The following is a 20,684-nucleotide window of genomic DNA, read 5'->3' as shown; positions in this document are numbered from 1 at the left end:
ATGGTAGGCCTGAGATGTGAACATGCTTTGTTCAAATTTTAAATTAACATGACATTTAGGCTGGTTGTGAAACTTTCCTAATAACACCAGATTGCTTTATTTAGAAATATAGCATAAAAATAGAGAAGACACCCATAGACATCAGCTTTAATTGTGGATATTTTCTGATCCCTCCAGTAGCAGAGAGAGAATTTCAGCACTACGCAGTAGAGTGGATGCGATTCCATCACACAGAATGTCACATCAATTAGAACAAGAGTTTATGCAGTAAAAGGCTGTAATCTGGAATTCTACTGTGCAAAGAAAGAGATTTATTCATAGCACATTGCATAAAGTGTGCTTCAAGTAGTCTGCAATATGCACTTCATCAACCTTGTAACAGCAATATTTTGCTCGCATTAGGTTTGGATTTTCCCAGCAGCACTTAGTTAGCAATAAGTGCAAGGTAAATCACACCCACAAACAAACCAAAATGTCAAGGGGACTATATCATCTGCTAACTATATATGAGTCAAGATGCATCATTTATGCAGACTCTAATATCCTGATTTCTGATTCAAGAAGTTGAGTAATAGAAGTTGAGTAACAGAAAGCAGGCAACTCAAGGGGCATTTCTGTTTACAAGAAAGTGAAAATGTTGCCTCAGATGGTCACTTGCCTCCAGAACCCTTAATTGCCCCAAACACTATTGTAGCAGTATGGCGGGAAGGGGGGAGAAGCAATTTAGGCCTGTTTCAAGAGGTAAAACAGAAGAGGAATGCTCTTGGTTACATCTTTTAGCTGAACTAGAGCTGTCAAGAAAATTCTATGTAATGCAGCTAGACTTGTGTTTTTCCAGAGATGTCGTCCTAATTTTAAATTATTTACATTTTAATGTCTTTGGTTTGTGATCAAGAATTGACTCCCCCAAACTTTATGGCTGAAAAGTACTAATACAGTCACCAGTCAGGGCAGGGGCTCAGGAAAACATACTGGCCATGCTCTGACCACTCAGTAATACCCACTGCATGATGTTTACATTTAATCTGAGAATAAAGCTTATGCACCAAGTGGCCATAGACAATCCCCTGCTTCCCTGAATGGGCAAAGTGCAAGACATTTCACACATAAATCCTTAAAATATCCAAAGAATGCAGGCATTTCACAACATAATTTGGAGTGGATAGAGATCAGTTTTAAAGAGAACCTAAAATATACAAAAACAAATGTGCTAAGAGGAAGAGCTTTTTGGCAGTAGAGAGTTTTCATTTTTCTTTTGACAAAACATATTTGTCATTGTTCCTGGTCATGTTTTCCTTAGTGTGCTATCTGTGGCACATGTTCAGTGTATGACTCTTGGCTTTTTCCTGGCATATGTAAGATTGAGAAAATGGAGCCGAGTGCTGAAATGATGTAACTCCCATGTTCATGCGCAAGTGTTACAACATCAGTGGCCTCCCAATGACTGAGAAGACACATTTTCTGGACCCAGAAAATGAAGAAGATGGCTAAGATGGGGCATGAAGCAGTTACAGGATCATTGAGCTGTCAGGGCTGGAGGAGGGCAAATCCAGTGCCAAGTTTGCACAAATGTTGTTTATACATGCACAACATAGCTAGAGCTGTCTATCTTCAGCCAAGCTACATCTCAGCTTTAGAAGATAACTAGGAAGACTTCCTTTCTAAAATATCTGTATGTTTAGGGTCCATGCACATCACAACACTGTGCAGTGGAACACAGAATAAATGGGCTGAACTCTATTACAATACATGCAAACTGTATTTTATCACAGCACAATGCATTGGGATACCTTGCATTGTGTTGCACTGCATTGGAGCACAAATGCATTTTAGAGGAGTGTTGGGGTGCCGCTCACAATGAATGCCACGTAATGTGCGTTGCCATGCTTTATCATGAGGCAAGTGTTCAAGATGAACAGCTGGAGCTCAGGAAGCTCATTAGAGGTGGTCGTATACAGGCCACATACACTGACAAACAGCCAATAGGTCAGCATTTTTCCAATACGAGCCTTTACTATAACGGCATATGACTAGATATTGACTAACTGCTGTTTTTTGGTTTTTTTTTTTTATCTTAAACACATGCACTCACATGCTATTATGCACACAGACATCTAATAATCAGGTTTTAAGCAAACTTGGTTAACTAGATAAGTATGCTACCAGGTCTAACCGATCGCCCATTAGGAACTATTGGGAAGAATTACAAACTATTACAGTAGACCATTGACTCAAATTCAGTGTGGGTTGGCAACACTCTCAGGACAGAGGCCACATTACACTCTAGAACACCACACTTACATCTAGGCAGATTGTGTTTCTCCTCAGCTACTGACATGGCCAATACCTACTTGTCCTGACACACAACTCTGAAGTCATTTTGAGAAAGTAGCACTTATCACCACCAGCTTGACTTGACTCATGACACTGTTCCTTTAACTGTGTTTTGCAAGTAGGCACAGAGGTGATCCACAAAACTTAATCATCGTGGTTTACAGGCTCAATCCCAAAAAGGGTTCTGTACCTCAGGAGGTTCCCACATGGAGACCCTGCCACTCAGTGAGGTGCATGAAGTATTAAGCTGCCCTTCACTATCAGAACCTCCATCACCAGCCACCACCACCACTTCTTCTCTCAGCTGACTGCTTGTCCTTCTGATGATATTCTTCTCACACCACCAGGGTTAACTTCTCAACCCAGAGGGTTAATCATGGCTTTGACTCACTATTCCCTTGTTCTTTGGATACACCATGAATACACTTATTTCCCTTTTAAGAAAGTGAGAACAGTCAACTTCTTATTTAAATAAGAATTGCATTTACGGAATAAATGATGATGACAGAATGAGCTTGAACACAGTATTTGAAGTTACAGAATGGTCCATCATACTACATTTGGTTGCAGTTTGTGATTTGACTGTGCTGTTCCCCTTAGTCTTTCTAAAAACAGAAAAGTCCACAATCAGAGTCCATCTATATGGTTATCCACATTTGTTTCACACTAAAGGGTGATGCTGCTGGTAGAATGATTAAATAATCACTGAGATGCTCACAGCTCTCTTCCAATGCCAGACTGCCCCAGGAGGCTAGTGTTCCCTTGTATGAAGGGAAGTGACACACACAGAGGGGAGGACATGGTAGAAAGAAAAATACTGTACTTAACCCCTGCATGCACCAGCCAACCATTCAACAAGCACACTAAACAATAACTTTATAACTTTAAACAAGCACCTGCCTACAAGTAGTTTTCCGTGTACACTTTAAAGCCCAACTCTGAGCACCATTCTTTTCATAAATTCAAAAAGCCCTTTACCTATTTAAAGTGACTGGCTCCTCATAACATCTCAGGATAGTACAGCTCCAGCTGTAATTGCTGTCATCAGCAAGGTATAAAGGATAACAGTTCCAGTGTTGTTTCTCCACCTACTATCTCTACTTTGCCATTTACAAAACACAGCCTATTTTATGTTTCTAACGGACTCCAGGGATGAGGTTTCTTTAATTAGGAATTACGGGATTATCCTACATTCCCTGCTGTAATTTAAATATGTTTATATCATGAAACAAGCAACAGTGGCAACAGCAACAGCAAAAGTGGCAACCCACCAATCCTAAAAAGAAACATAAGACCCAAGTTGGGCAAGAACAGAATTAAGAGTTCTTAGAAGGGTATTTTTCTGTTGAAGTCCTCAAAAGCCAGCGCGTCACTTTTCAATCATGCTTCCCATGCAGTTGAGTCATCACTTTTGACTTAACTGACTCTTTAAAGAGACTTTGTTGCAGTCACTGTCAGGGTAAAGTGACAGGTTCCATGAAAGAAGACTTAATACCTGCTGTTAATTACCTTCCCTATGCCTTGTTCCTCCATCAGAGTCCAAACCCTGTATATAATCTATAATAAGTTGGATGATGTTGTAACTTACACAGGGTTAACAACTTCCTCCCCTCCCTCAGGCCTGAAGACTGCATCCTTCAGTGCACAATTGAAAGTACCATGGTTTCCCAGATGCTCCAACAGTGCAATGGAGTGTCTGGAAGTGGGAACATTGCAAAGGTGAATATCAGTGGGTGGGTGGTTGTTGGTTAACAGACCCTGTTACATTGTCATGAAAGGGCAAAGTGACAAAACATCCTTCAAACATTAGACTTGTGGATTATAGAGGAGAAAATGTGTATTACCAGAATTCTGGAAATCCGTGTAGAAGCAGCATTAGCGGTTTCCCTCGTTCCCCTGCAGCAACATAGTGGAATCGTAATCCAGAATCCTGTGGATGCAATTAAAATACGAGCATGAAGTAAGATCTGTGAGATATTAGCATCAATTCACAAAGCCATAGGAGTTATTTCACATGTACATGTTATTTTATCTTAGGATAAATGAAAAAATAGTACAGGTGGCTCAGGTAACTGCCTGGTTTTATTCCCCCTAGCTTCACGTGTGAACAAACCCCCAGGATCCTTTCAAACATGTACAGTCCATTCTAATCAGCAGGGAATACATGACTTCTGTGACATCTATGTCTATTTTTCCTGAATCTTGTAACAGACCCTTATTTGGTTCTTATTTGGGAAGATCGATGTGCATCTGTTTGCACCCTTTTAACTCCAATCCATCTCATTTAGGTCCAAAAAAAAAAACAGAAAAAGAAGCAAACCTTTTCTCTTTTTTTCAGACCTACCAGACAGTCAGATGTAAATGGTGGCACATTGAGTTTTCAATCAGATCAGGCTGAAAACTGAGAGGCAGATCTGATGAGAACACTCATCTGAAAGAACCCCAACTCAAAACAAAGAACAATATGTTAAAGAAGGAAGAGTAAACGGAACCACTGTAAATTCCCTTTTATCAAACTCTTTGATCTCAGTGCACTGAAAAGCACATGACCTGATGTCACTTCAGCATAGCCACAAAGAGTCTGCGGCAGAGAGAAGAAAGAAGAAAGGCTAAATGCTTTCCTAGCCAGAGTCTGTTCCTCTCTGTGGGTTACTGTTCCCACATGGCGCTGTAAAAAAGAAATATTTTTCAATGTCCAGGGCCCCTATGGGACATATTTATAGGAAATGTGGCTAAAGCAGTATCTGGTATTTCCTCTGGCTGTCCCCAGATCAGGGCACTGTTCACTTCTTTGGTAGGTGAGAAGAAGGAGTCATTCTTCATGATGCCCTAACAGCTCTCTTGGCTCTCTCTATTATTATTATTATTATTATTATTATACAGGATTTATATAGTGCCAACAGTTTGTGCAGTGCTTTATAGTATAAGGGAGACAGTACAATTACAATACATTTCAGTACAGAAAGGAATAGGAGGGCCCTGCTCGTGTAGCTTACAACCTAAAGGAAAGGGGAGTTCTCTCACTCTTTCTCGTACTAGGGTAGTGAATGGGGTATGTAACGTTGCCCTTGTACAGGAGTCCTTTATGTGACGTTGTCTGTCACTGCTCCAGACTGCTTCTGACAGCAGACATCAAAAATGAGGATCAGAGGGCGGTTTGCACTGCACACACTGTTCTTTAATTTTGTTACAAATCATCCATACAGCAGCTATTAACTATATTACACTGAAGAAAGTATGGTAAGTCTTCACACAATTGTGATGAAAGTAAAAAGGGCACATTTTCTACTACACTAAGGCCTTGTTCACACCTAAGCAATTTGAGGTGTGAATTGAAGCTTCAGCAGAATTTTCACCATTTTCATCATTCACACAGTTTTTTTTATTTTTTATGCAGAACATTCATTCTGCAGAGAATATAGCTTGAGTACATTTAATTTTGTCCTATTTGTACAGAACAAATATACATGGAGTTTTGATGGACAACCATCTATACAATTTTTAATAAATGTACATTCTAAGGTTTCCATTATATTCAGTGGTGCCAATTTACATCTCAGTGCTGCTTGAAACCTGTTGCTCAAAAATGTATGTGAGCTTCTTTAGAGGCAGGCTTGTGCATTTTGGCCCTTAGAGTTTAATTTGAGCATATAAAAATGCACAAAACGCATTTCATTGGCTAAAAAAAAAACAAGCACTCAAGCCTAAAACAAGCAAAAACATTGAAAAAAAAACCCCTAAAGGAAACTAAAGACGCTAAGCTCAAGTGTGAATGGGGCCTAAAAGTCATCCCATCCAACCATTTTCAGCCAGACTGAGAAACGCTGTCATGCCTCTTATATGATGTACCCAACAAAAAAGCAGTCTGCCTTTTCCTCGCTCTAACCAATTTATTCTCTCCATTGTTTGTTGGTAGGGCAGGTTAGAACATGTGATGGGTCATTCAGCCAGATTTGTTGTACATACTGTAGAAGCCTCTCATGTTGCAGACACTGCCTGGGAAGGATTAAAGTGTATCTATGGTTAAAAGTTAAAATCATATAGTCATTTCTACATTGTACTTCAATCATTTCTAGCCTACTCATAATAAATTTGAACCATCTTGAAGTTTGTAAACTTACTGTGTGAAGATCTCACACATTTACTTCCCTGAATTCTGTGACACATATTCACTATGCTCTGTGATTAGGCACTGCTGTGTCACACATTTCACAGAGCCTGCCTTCTACACAGCTGCTGAGAAGAGGAGGAGTTTCAGGAGGAGACATCAGCACAGAAATCACTGATTGCAGATAGCAAGGTTACTATGGGATATGTAGTCCTTAGAAATTTAAAGTAAACAGCAAAAGAGAAGCTGCAAAGCAGGTAGGGAATCAAAGAAGATGTGGAAGTAAGCTTATATTAATTTGTCAACAATAACTATTGTTTGTATTGCTATTACAATTCCGATGTTATAAAATGAAAGTGTATGCTGTATCTACAGAACTCCTTTAAATGTGGAGGATGGATATCTCCAGCCAACTGTATTCTTTCTTTCTTCTTTCTAGCGGCTTCCAACCCGACCAGTGCACATAAATGGTTAGGTGGGAGCTTCGCTGTTCTGACTGGACGTACTCATACATCCTGTCAGAACGTGGTGCGTGATTGGCCCTCCCAATCATGTGATGGCTGTGATTGGACACAGAGTGTAATGTAAACAGATGGTAAACAGAAGCGGCTCTCCTCACTGGCTCTGTGAGAGCTCAGTGCTTGGGGGGGGATGCTGCAGCCTCTCACGTTTTATGTGTAGCTGATGATTTTAGTGCTCAGCTTCACACAGATCACACAGACTGCAGCCATCCCCACACAATACACGAAGCACCATCTGTCCCTGTCCAAGTGTCCCATCAACATCTGCACCAGCGTACCATCAACATTTGTACCAGTGTACCAGTGCACCAAACATCTGTCCAAATGTACTAGTGTCCTATCAACATCTGTATCAGTGTGCCAGTGCACAAAACATCTGTCACAGTGTACCAGTGCAGAAAAACATCTGCAATAGTGTTCCATTGCAACATCAACATCTGTCTGTGTCCCTAGTGGATTGCCAACGTCTGTCAGTGTGCAGCTGAGGGCTGAAGCCAGCTGTGCCAGGTCCTTCTCCTGTCTGACACACCAGTGAGCACTAGAGGGGCAGAGCAGAAAGGGGTGGCTGTCAGTCACCAGTCTCTGCTCTGGGAAGACCAAGAACTGAGTGATCAGCAGTCACATGATGGCTCAGTTCTCAGGCTTAGAGTCAGGGCAGCTGCAGAATCATACAGATTTTCCCTGCCTCTAAACATTGAGCTTAAAATACGTCTCTAATCAATCTAACGTGCATGTACACATAGGATAACACTGAGCTGCTTCTACAGGCAAACAACAACACTCCCGTAGAAGCAACAATTTTTAATCCAGTGTGCATGGAGCCTATTACAATGTCATCTGCTGACGAGAGCCCAAATATTCCTAGGGAGTGCCTATTTTTAGAACAAGAAAGCTCTATTGCTTGTCTGCTAGTAATTTTTATTGTAATATGGACAGCATGTTGGTTATTGTTCTTGGATTGCAGCATTGGGTTGATTCTTGCTATTGCTTCTATTTGGACTTTGCATGTTTCAACACAGGTTTTCTCCTAAAAGCACTTGGGTGGGTTTGTTGACATCCAACAGCCTAGCATAACAGCTAATACATCTGTATGGCTGTGGGGCAGGACAGCTTGGGGCGAGCACTGTTGTAAATGGGTTTGTTTTCTGTAAACTGACATAGAAGAAGATGGCATATTGTAAATTAAGTGCTATGGATGGAATCTCTCAAACAGTCACTAGAGAGCTGTAAAGGCCAGGAGGAACCATACTCTGGAAATATCTGTTTTACATGACTCTTTCCTCTAACTTTTTATTTTAGCTTCATTAGAAATGGAACATTATTATTTTTGTTAAACCATTGCATATTTTAACAACTCAAATTGCTACTTACATCTTTTAATATGGTTCTACCCTAGAAAACTATGAATCTGTCTTATCCTGAAGATGGCTCTGTATAATTTATGGGAACATGATAAAGAGATTAATTCATTCTTTTTACTATATTAAAATGTAGGTCAGATCCCAATTGCGATTCTGAAAGAGTGGGAAGTAGTAGAAGCCTCCAGGCTAAAGTGCTGTGCTTTGAAGTTGGAAGTACATGAGGGAGAAGTATACATGTGACCTGCATACAAACCGCACTCTGAAAAGCTTTATAGTACAAATTGGGAAAGTTAAAATACCCCACATTTTACACTCCCATCATGTGAAAACTGGGAGTGTTTATCAGGGCATCCCCTGATGGTGACATCAAGTTAATTACACAGTCATGGGCAGCACAGTGGCTGAATGGCTAGCACTTCTGCCTGGCAGTACTAGGGCCCTTGGTTTGAATTCCAGCCACAGCACCACCTGCCTGGAGTTTGATACTGGTAGGTAAATTGGCTCCTGTCTAAATTGGCCCTAGTATGTGTATGTATGAATGTGATATAGGGACCTTGGATTGTACACCCCTTCAGGGTTAGGGACGGAGGTGAATGTACAATATACAGGTGAAACTCGAAAAATTTGAATATCGTGCAAAAGTTAATTTATTTCAGTATTGCAACTTAAAAGGTGAAACTAATATATGAGATAGACCCATTACATGCAAAGCAAGATAGTTCAAGCCGTGATTTGTCATAATTGTGATGAATATGGCTTACAGCTCATGAAAACCCCAAATCAACAATCTCAGAAAATTAGAATATTACATGCAATCAATAAAACAAGGATTGTACATAGAACAATATCGGACCTCTGAAAAGTATAAGCATGTATATGTACTCAGTATTTGGTTTGGGCCCCTTTTGCAGAAATTACTGCCTCAATGCGGCATGGCATGGAAGCTATCAGCCTGTGGCACTGCTAAAGTGTTATGGAAGACTAGGATGCTTCAATAGCGGCCTTCAGCTCTTCTGCATTGTTCGGTCTCATGTCTCTCATCTTTCTCTTGGCAATGCCCCATAGATTCTCTCTATGGGGTTCAGGTCAGGTGAGTTTGCTGGCCAATCAAGCATAGTAATCCCATTGAACCAGGTTTTTGTGCTTTTGGCAGTGTGGGCAGGTGCCAAGTCCTGCTGGAAAATGAAGTCAGCATCTCCATAAAGGTCGTCTGCAGAAGGAAGCATGAAGTGCTCCAAAATCTCCTGGTAGACGGCTGCATTGACCCTGGAGTTAATGAAGCACAGTGGACCAACACCAGCAGATGACATGGCTCCCCAAATCAACACAGACTGTGGAAACTTCACACTGGACTTCAAGCATCTTGCAGTGTCTGCCTCTCCGTTCTTCCTCCATACTCTGGGTCCTTGGTTTCCAAATGAGATGCAAAAGTTGCTCTCTTCAGAAAAGAGGACTTTGGACCACTGAGCAACAGACCAGGTCTGTTTTTCTTTAGCCCAGGTAAGACGCATCTGACGTTGTTTGTTGTTCAGGAGCGGCTTGACAAGAGGAATATGACATTTAAGCCCATGTCCAGGATCCGTCTGTGTATGGTGGCTCTTGATGCACTGACTCCAGCCTCAATCCACTCCTTGTGAAAATCCCCAACACTTTTGAATGGCCTTTTCCTGACAAACCTCTCCAGGCTGCGGTCATCCCTGCTGCTTGTGCACCTTTTTCTTCCACACTTTTCCCATCCACATAACTTTCTATTAATGTGCTTTGATACAGCACTTTGGGGACATCCAACTTCTTTTGCAATTACCTTTTGAGGCTTTCCCTCCTTATGGAGGGTGTCAATGATGGTTTTCTGCATAACTGTCAGGTCAGCAGTCTTTCCCATGATTGTGATTCCTACTGAACCAGACTGAGAAACCATTTAAAGGCTCAGGAACCCTTTGCAGGTGTTATGGCTTAATTAGCTGATTAGAGTGGGACACTTTGAGCCTAGACTATTGCACCTTTTCACAATATTCTAATTTTCTGAGATTGTCGATTTGGTGGTTTTCATGAGCTGTAAGCCATAATCATCACAATTATGACAAATCACAGCTTGAACTATCTTGCTTTGCATGTAATGAGTCTATCTCATATATTAGTTTCACCTTTAAAGTTGCATTACTGAAATAAATGAACTTTTGCACGATATTCTAATTTTTCGAGTTTCATCTGTATATGTAAAGCACTGCGTAAATTGATGGTGCTATATAAGTACCTGAAATAAATAAATAGTAAAGCGGAGTTCCGGCTGTTTAATAAAATTTTTTTTTAAAGCACCCCCGTGAGAGTGGCAGCTTATGCCATGCAATTTGAGATAAACTGTACGTGTAATCCTTTGTGTTTCTGTTATAAAAAAAATTACTTACTGCACCCTCATATTCTGAAAGCTTTCATCTTGAGTGTGGGCACCTGAAGCCAACTTGGAAAATTGTGCAGCTGGCTACCCAGCATGCATTTCCTGATCTTGTACCTGCGCAGTGTGAAGAAGACGTGGCACGTTCCCTGTATTGATGGTTGCCCTAGCAATGGTGGTGCTGGCTGAAGTTCCTGCCCCATTGCTGTGAAAACCGTCAATCAATGCAGCAACCTGGCCTACATCCACAGTGCTGGTCGTGTCCTGAAGACAGTCTGCTCTTTCTCCCAAAATCCTTTCTTGTTCTAAAATGGCCCTGCGATCGCATCATGTCCAGAATCATAATAACGTGAGATTTTGCTATTAGGCATTCCCTAGGACTCCTGGGATAGATGACGCCAATATCCCAGAAGCCTTAGAGAATGCCTAATAACGAACGTGCTGGTGGCCGGGACCGGAAGTGGAGACAGGAATTCTAAAAATAAGGTATTTAGGAAAATTATATATATATATATATATATATATATATATATATATATATATTCAAAACAGACTGTGAAGAGGATGGCTATTGTTTTTCAGGGAAGAAAAAAAATGTCTGGAACTCCGCTCTAAAACCCAAAAACAAAAATGTATTATTATGCAACTTACAATTCTTAAATCTGGTGGCTGCACTCATTTTCCTTTTTTAGGCTTATTACTATTATTTTCACCATGTGATCCAGTCAGCGATACACTTCCTGTCTTAGGGTATGTCCACTCTGGATGGAGGAGCAACGGAGACACCCGTTTTTTAGACAGTTACAACAACAATTGTTTTGGTCCTTTTGGGATAAAGTTATTTACATTTTGGGATACAGGTTCTACACAAATGAATAATTGTAAAACCATTTAACACCTCTGTCTGTGTTAAATGGTTTGACTCAACACTGTAACTGGTCAGTTAGAAGAAGTTGAAAAATAACAGATTTACTTGCTTTATCAACAGGTAAAATAAAGGGAAAAGCCTGAAAAAAGAAACCTAATACAGCCAATACATCTAAAACTGTTAATCTGCAATATGTTAAATTTTTGTTTATGGGTTTGATACCAGTTTGAGGTATGATAGTAAATATGAAAGTTTGTTTTCTATCAATTTTCTAATAGGTGGTCATGTTAAGGTGACATCATGAGAAAAATGTAAAACCTTACTTCAAAAACACCTCCAGAATGACCTTTATTCTGAGTTTTTAATATTAATAAGCTTGCTTTTCCACCTGCTTGGATTTCAGGCCAACCACATGAAAGTAAGTAGGGTGGAGAGTTAATCCCCCGTGATTTTATTTGTTTTTCCATTAACATATGTTCTATATTGTTTACATATTTGTTGTTAATATTTTTTGTTAAACTGGTTATTTGAAGTATAAGCATCAGAGACCTACAGCACTGTTACTTAGCAACAAGGAGCTGCACATCCAATGTATTAGAAGCCTACCCATCATCTGGTCTGAACCATTATGGCCTCTCAGTCTCTAGCCAGTTGGGAAGCTTTAAAGTTTATAGTCAAAGTGTAAAATCCCATATTCATTTGTGTATAAAAGTGCAACGTATAAAAGCGTGTAGATCAGAAGATGCCTTGAAGTGCAGGATACGTGTACACAAACACACTTCACTGAGCTAGCAGCCTAATGCGATTCGGGGGCGCACTTCCTTCCTCAGAGCAAAGCTAACCAGCCTTTGTATGCACAGGTACATACATACAGACATATGAGCAAAGCACCTCCCACACTATAAATAAATAGAAATAAAAATAATCATAAGTTCATAACAATGAATCAATCGATTGTATACCAGTAAATATAAATAAATGAATAAATAATGAATATATAATATACAGTATATTGTAATCAATAGTGGAAAATGGAGAATAGTAATTATAATTAGAGGTAATTGGACCCCAAAATGAACTTACAATATTATCCTCTTCCTCGCAGATACCATTCGTGGTATCCTGAAAGACTGAAACTCTCGAGGAATGTCTGTTGGAATGCAGCCAGCTGTCCTTGGAGCACAAACAGTATCTGCCTGTGAACCGGAAACTGGACTTCCGGTTCCAGGTGAAAGATTCTGATTGCAAGCAAATCGCCCATTGTGTAGTGAAAAAAAGGACAAGATACTTGCGGAATGATGCACAAGGGCATCGCACAGCATGGACACTGGTGCTGGAAAAAACAACGCCAACATGGCCCTGACACGAAACCGACACCTCCCTGTAGACTGGAACTGATCACCCTCGTCACTTCCGGTTATGGAGGTGACCCCTTGGAGTAGTGACATCACGAATCCACAGAAATTTTTTTACAAATTTATATATATATATATATATATATATATATATAAAATGAAAAAATAACGAAAACACAATAAAACAAAAAATAATGAAAAAAAAGAATAAATATGTTTTTTGTTGGCGTGAACGGAAGCATCTGTCCATCACTGTTTACATAATCAAAAATAAACAATAAAGAATTGAAAGATAAAAATTAAAAATGACTATTCAAACTGATTATAAGGGACACAGCAGGCTGTAGACCACAAACTGTGATCCACAATTGATGAACTGCTGGATGGTGTACGTTTGGCCTTCAGGACCGGTGACTGATCTCTTTCTATGCCACATGTAGTGGCATATTGCACAGTTGGGGACACCTCACCTGTAGCTACCAGGGCTGACTGTGGTCTTCTGTGACCGTAACTTACTGGGTGCTATGTAGCCCCTAAGATTTTGGGTCTCTGAAAGATGATGTCGGGGCACTCCAGAGTTCCACTCTTAAGACAAGGATCACGATGGAGAATACCCCAATATTTCTCAATGATTCACTTGATGGCAAAGGCTTTGCTGTTGTACTGAATGCTGAAAATAATGTCAAATGTCTGATTGGTGCTAGTGAGTTTGTCTCTAACTGAGACTGCCCTACTCCCGAGACCCGTGACCTCACTATTATGTGGCACATCACTCGGCGAATGAGCATAACTGAATGAGTACTGCTGGTACTTGATGTATGCCTCATTGATGAGGGCCTTGTCAGAACCCTTCTCTAGAAATCTTTTCATTAATAAACCACTCTGTGTATCATAATCCTGCAAATGGGTACATGTCCTTCTAAGCTGGCAAAAATGGCCAAAGGGCTCATTTTTGATCCACCTCGATTGGTGATGCCTGCAGGCATGCAGATAGGAATTTCCTGATGATGGTTTGAAATGTTTCCTGGATGAAAAATGGGAATGGGGTTGTTCTGGCAATAGGCAAAAATACATTTTCCAACTGACATGGCTCCCATCCAAAATGATTAGAATGTCATCGATGTAACGAGCATAAAGGACCAGGTTTGCCCCAAAGAGATTATTGGACCAGATGAAAAACTGCTCCCAATAACCCATGAACAAAGTAGCATAGCTTGGGGCAAACTTGGCCCCCATAGCAATGCCTCTAACTTGTCTGTAATACTCATCCTGAAATACATAATAGTTAGAGTATATTCAATTCTTCGAATAATAAAAGAGACCTGCTTGGGATGTAGATGGTTCTCATGTGCCAGGAAATATTGCACAACTTGCAGTCCAAAATTGTGTTGAATAGAAGTATATAGAGAGGCTACATCTAACGATACCCAACGGTAACCTGTCTGCCATTGGTATTGGCCCAAGATGTCTAAAATATGGCCCAGGCAATGGATATATAATGGAAGCTGCATCACTAATTCCTGAAGGAAAAAATCTGTATAACTGCCCATAGGACTGGTGAGACTGTCAATACTAGAAATATTTGGTCTACCCGGAGGGTTGGTTTTATCTTTATGAATTTTGGGGATATGGTAGAAATACAGTGTAAGGGGATATGATCTGAATAGAAATTGCCGCCTAGTCTTAGTGAGAACCCAATTGACAAGTGCTTCATCCAGCAGTAATTTGAGGGATTCTCTATATGCACAAAATTGGATTTCTGTCCAACTTCTCCTAGGTATTCATATCCCCAAGCAGTCTTCTCACTTCGGCAAGATATTCATTCCTGTTTTGCATAACCCCTTCATCCACCTGCCTGATAAATGACTGTGTTGTTATTTCTAAGTGAATACAAAAATCTTTTCTCCACCTGAGACATTGAGGAGGAGTGATCCTTAACAGCCTCACTGCAAAGATGGGTGAGCTCAGAATAAACCACCTCATAAAAGGTGGGAATGTACTTTTCTCCTGCCCAATGGGGTTGGAAGACCAACTTCAGCATAAAATGAGTGTGAGTGACTAGATCTATACTAGCATGACTATATAAAAAATCAGTCCTGGAGAAATCTAAACCTTGTGCTCCCTCAGACCACAGGTCCTCCAGAATATGCAAAACGTCTCTGTCCGAGAATGCATCCTCTTTCATGTGTACGTAACACTAAAAGGGTAAAATTGGAAGCAAATTTGTTCAGTTCCACAAAAAGTTCAAAGGTGTGTGGGGGGGGGGGGGGATTGGGTGGAGCAAAATTCAACCCTTTCTGTAACATGGTAAGCTTGGCCTTGCTAAAGACCACAGAAGATAGATTGTAAACTTGAATAGTGTTGCACTCTGATGTTACATTTTCCCCTTTTTTTTTAGCTTCTTTCCTCCCCGCTTTCCTCTCCTGGTGTTTCTACCCTTCTCCGATTGACTCTCTAAAAAGAGGGGGATGTGTGTAGTGAGGAGGGGACCTCGGAGGATGGAAGAATATGAGTGGAAGTGGATGCCCTAATCATCGGAATTACCCCAGGTGAAGGGAAATGGTGGCAGTGGGGTGCCAAGCATCACAGTCAGTGTCACATTGTGCTGCCTAAATATCTGGGAACCCATTGGACTGGTCTGGAGACCTGTTCACCACAGTACCTATATTAATGGCACCTGTGTAGGTTTGTTGATGACCCTTGGGGACCTCGGTTCCTGATGGATGTGTCTCTTAAGGATGGATAACAGCAGGTATAGGTTATTTGAACTGCTTGTTGAATTTGTTAGTCCTAAACTGCTTTGCATTCATTATTCATGTCCTGTTGTTTTGTGTGTCCTATGGATCAATAAATACACTATATTCATCTATCCTCAGGTGTTGTCAGGAATGGACTTGCCAATAATGGTGGGACTCACCTGCCTTGTGGGCTGCAGTACCAGGGCTGGCCAGCGGGTGCTCTCAGCAATCAGAGACTCAACCCTGCAGTCAGCCAAGACACCTGAGGCTGATTGCAGGTGTATTTAAGGGATGGCCAGACCTGCAGTCTGTGCCTTGGTGTGTGTTTTTCCATGGGCCCCTGTATCTTGTTACCTGCATTCCTGTTCCTAGTCCTGTCTCTGTCTGACTGATTTGTTGCCGACCCTGCCTGATCCGGACCTCTGCTGACTTCTCCTGTTTGATCCCTGGCTTGTGACCCCGACCATTCTCTGCCTGACCCCAGAGCCCTGACATTACACCAAGGCCAATCCTGACCAGAAGTGGCTGCACAGGGAAGCCATCTTGGCTTGTTGCTGGGAAGGATGGATCTTGATGAGGTTGTGTATTTGTCGCTGCTGGTTTTTGATGACAGAGAATATGCTTATCAGACTCTGAAGGAGTATACCAGGGATCAACTGCTAGAATGTATACGGATCGCTCATGTTCTAGTAGATCAGGGCACAGAGTTCTCTGAGGTGCAACCTTTGATTCAGGTTTGTGTAGAGTTGGCTTCATCTGGTACCCCTGAAAGCAGGAATTACTTTTTGCCACCATTTAGTGCAGACCAGGTAGAGTCCCTGGTATGGTTATTAGAGGATGATGTGGATTGCTTCTTGGAGCATTATGCTGCATGTTCACCACAGGTATTAAGGGATTGTATAAACGCAGTGCAGTCTTTGACCAGACAGGCTTTGTGTAAGCTCAGCTTTGTTCAACCCATACTGCAGACATGGTCAGACTTGTTGCACCCAGCCTCAGTCAGCTTGCAACGTCATTCCTCTGCTCAAGGCACTCTTCCTGCATCCCCGACAGCACCCCCAGTGACGGTCCAGTATACTCTGCTAACTACCACATACCAGTCCCCTGCTCCCACTCGCTGCACCTATCCTTTCTTTGGCCCTGTGGAGAGGTCCTCTGTGGCGGCTGCTCCCTCCTCTGTTCCATCTTCCAGCTCTTCTCTGTCCTCAGCTGCTCCATTCGTTTGCAGACCTGCGTTTACTTGCAGTGCTCCAGTAGTTAAAACCAGAAAAAAGCGAAAATTCTTTCCAACCAGTACCATCCTGCCAGTATCCAAACCGGTGAGCCTGCCGCCTGAGATCCTGCCTTCCGTGGTTCAGCCTGGTGCCTCGGCACCCGCACTTCAGCCTGATGTCTCTACCCAGCCTGATGTCTGTACCCAGCCTGATGAACTGATGCAGCCTGATGATCCTATCACACCTGATGACCCAGTGCCCGCTGTCATACCTGGTGACCCGATGCCCGCTGTCGAGCCAGACGATCCAACGCCTGATGACCCGGTGCCCGCTGTCGATCCAGACGATCCGGTACCTGATGACCCAGTGCCTGCTGTCATGCCTGGTGACCCGATGCCCGCTGTCGAGCCAGACGATCCAATGCCTGATGACCCAGTGCCCGCTGTCATGCCTGGTGACCCGATGCCCGCTGTCAAGCCAGACGATCCAGTGCCAGATAACCCGGTGCCTGCTGTCGAGCCAGACGATCCGGTACCTGATGACCCGGTACCCGCTGTCGTGCCAATTGACTCAGAGCCCACTGTCGTGCCTGGTGACTCGGTGCCCACTGCCTTGCCAGATGACGCGGTGCCCGCTGTCGAGCCAAATGACCTGATGCCTGGTGACCCGATGCCCGCTGTCGAGCCAGACGATCCAATGTCTGACCCAGTGCCCGCGGTCATGCCAGTTGACCCGGAGCCCACTGTCAAGCCAGACGATCCAGCGCCAGATGAACCGGTGCCTGCTGTCGAGCCAGACGATCCGGTACCTGATTACCCGGTGCCTGCTGTCGTGCCAATTGACTCAGAGCCCACTGTCATGCCTGGTGACTCGGTGCCCACTGCCTTGCCAGATGACGCGGTGCCCGCTGTCGAGCCAAATGACCTGATGCCTGGTGACCCAATGCCCGCTGTCGAGCCAGACGATCCAATGTCTGACCCAGTGCCCGCGGTCATGCCAGTTGAATCGGAACCCACTGTCGTGCCTGGTGACTCGGTGCCCACTGCCTTGCCAGATGACGTGGTGCCCGCTGGCGAGCCAAATGACCTGATGCCTGGTGACCCGATGCCCGCTGTCGTGCCTGATGACCCGGTGCCCGCCGCTCCGCCTGGGGGCCCGGTGCCCGCCGCCCCTCCTGGGGGTCCGGCGCCTGCCGCTCCGCCTGAGGGCCCGGTGCCCGCCGTCCCTCCTGGGGGCCCGGTGCCTGCCGCTCCGCCTGGGGGCCCGGTGCCCGCCGCCCCTTCTGGGGGCCCGGTGCCTGCCGCTCGGCCTGGGGGCCAGGCGCCCGCTGTCCCGCCTGGGGGCCCGGTACCTGCTGCTCCTCCTGGGGGCCTGGTGCCTGCCACCCCTCCTGGGGGCCCGGTGCCCGCCGCTCCACCTGAGGGCCCGCCACTCCGCCTGGGGGCCCAGCGCCCGCCGCCCCGCCTGGGGGCCCAGCGCCCGGCGCCCACCACTCCTCCTGGGGGCCCGGCGCCCGCCGCTCCTCCTGGGGGCCCGGCGCCCGCCGCTCCTCCTGGGGGCCATGTGCCTGCCGCTCCGCCTGGGGGCCCGGTGCCTGTCGCTCCGCCTGGGGGCCCGGTGCCTGCCGCCCCGCCTGGGGGCCCTGTGCCTGCCGCTCCTCCTGGGGGCCCTGTGCCTCTGCCCGGAGTCCAGCACGATGTGCCTCTGCCCGGAGTCCAGCCCGATGTGCCGCTGCCCGGAGTCCAGCCCGATGTGCCGCTGCCCGGAGTCCAACCCGATGTGCCGCTGCCCGGAGTCCAGCCCGATGTGCCTCTGCCCGGAGTCCAGCCCGATGTGCCAGTCTTTGATATCCCGCCAGTTACCAGACACGGGCGGTGGAACATTTTGCCCAGCTTGGACTGTTTGGAGCGTCCTGAGGCCGCTCCTTGAGGGGGGGGGTACAGTCAGGAATGGACTTGCCAATAATGGTGGGACTCACCTGCCTTGTGGGCTGCAGTACCAGGGCTGGCCAGCGGGTGCTCTCAGCAATCAGAGACTCAACCCTGCAGTCAGCCAAGACACCTGAGGCTGATTGCAGGTGTATTTAAGGGATGGCCAGACCTGCAGTCTGTGCCTTGGTGTGTGTTTTTCCATGGGCCCCTGTATCTTGTTACCTGCATTCCTGTTCCTGTCCCTGTCTCTGTCTGACTGATTTGTTGCCGACCCTGCCTGATCCAGACCTCTGCTGACTTCTCCTGTTTGATCCCTGGCTTGTGACCACGACCATTCTCTGCCTCACCCCCTGTACCTACCTGCCCGTTAGTTGCTGTACCCGGCTCGTGACCTGACTACTCTCTGCCTGCTCCTCCTGTTCCTACCTGCCCGATTGTTATTGACCCGGCTTGCCTGACTACGCTCGCACTGTATGTATTGTTATCTGTGGGTGGTTTGGTTCGTTTGCACTGTTATGTTTTAGTATTGCACTGCGTTTATGTATTGTTAGTATTAATAAATTATATTGTTTATAACATTTTTGAAGCCTGCGTTTCCCTGCGTCAGTTCACATACCTCTGGTCATACCCAGAGCCCTGACAGGTGTGCTGCTGACCCTTCTTCCTATTGCATTATGGTTGACTTCAAAGGATCAGTTGTATCTGTTAGACTGTGTATTCACTCTTTATCATAGTGCCTATGTAGAGAGTGCAGGGTTAAGGAGTATGTTAAGTGCAGAATGCAGAGTTCAGACGTACGCTACATACAGAGTGCACAGTTCAGGAGTATGCTATATACAGACTGCAGAGTTCAGGAGTATGTACCGTACAGATTGCAGAGTTCAGGCGTGTGCTATGTAAAGAGTTAAGGGGTGCGCTGTGTGCACAGTGCAGGGTAGAGGAGTGTGCTACACACAGAGTGCAGGGTTGAGAAGTGTGCTACATTCAGAGTTCAGAGTTTAAAGTGCAGCGCTACAAAAATAATATCCAAGTGACAATTATATATGCGGTCATCAAATATAGGAATATTGAAGATGATAAACAGTTCAGTGATGGGGGACTCTCAGGGAGTATAGGTGCAATCCAATCCCAGGAATAGATAAATTGCCTGCTTACCAGAAGCGCAATATCAATACGCATGTACAGGTTATATGTAGCCGGGGTCCCATGTAGGCGCTGCTTTATAGTACCCAGATGGTCCGTCGGTGGTAAGACGATGCTGGCCTGGTCGGATCACACTGCTCCTTGGATCCACGCAGAGAACCTGAAAATGCTGGGGCTGAGGTATGGAAACTCAGTGCCAGATGTAAGGAGTAAAAATACTCATAGTGTAGTATGTTTAAAAATTATTTATTAAATCCAATAACGTAAGCCATAAAAGTTACAAAACGCATGCCTGCAGCCTGTAGCCAGTATAAGCAGCTTGAAAAAAAGATTCTATACACTGACCAGTGAATACCAAAGGTGGGCCGCCGGACCTCCTGACCCGGCGGCGTAACGTCAAGGCGTGCGAAGGCTCCTCCTGTCTAGGAGGAGCCTTCGCACGCCTTGACGTTACGCCGCCGGGTCAGGAGGTCCGGCGGCCCACCTTTGGTATTCACTGGTCAGTGTATAGAATCTTTTTTTCAAGCTGCTTATACTGGCTACAGGCTGCAGGCATGCGTTTTGTAACTTTTATGGCTTACGTTATTGGATTTAATAAATAATTTTTAAACATACTACACTATGAGTATTTTTACTCCTTACATCTGGCACTGAGTTTCCATACCTCAGCCCCAGCATTTTCAGGTTCTCTGCGTGGATCCAAGGAGCAGTGTGATCCG

The 20,684-nt window shown here is 44.3% G+C and overlaps 1 protein-coding gene across 1 annotated transcript in view; it reads right to left on the bottom strand.

Annotated features, from left to right (window-relative positions):
• EPHX4 (epoxide hydrolase 4) overlaps window positions 1-20,684 on the bottom strand; it is a 118,070-nt gene that overhangs the window by 82,278 nt on the left and 15,108 nt on the right. The window contains exon 2 of the mRNA XM_089668934.1: window positions 4,179-4,264. Coding sequence (XP_089525060.1) covers window positions 4,179-4,264 — 86 coding nt within the window. The remainder of the gene's footprint in view (window positions 1-4,178; window positions 4,265-20,684) is intronic.

Source organism: Staurois parvus, unplaced genomic scaffold, assembly GCF_062004578.1.
Source record: "Staurois parvus isolate SC_StPar_1 unplaced genomic scaffold, SC_StPar_1.0 ptg000066l, whole genome shotgun sequence".
Lineage (NCBI taxonomy): Eukaryota > Metazoa > Chordata > Amphibia > Anura > Ranidae > Staurois > Staurois parvus.
Note: the sequence above shows the minus strand (reverse complement) of the source record. Positions and strands in the feature narration are given on the sequence as shown.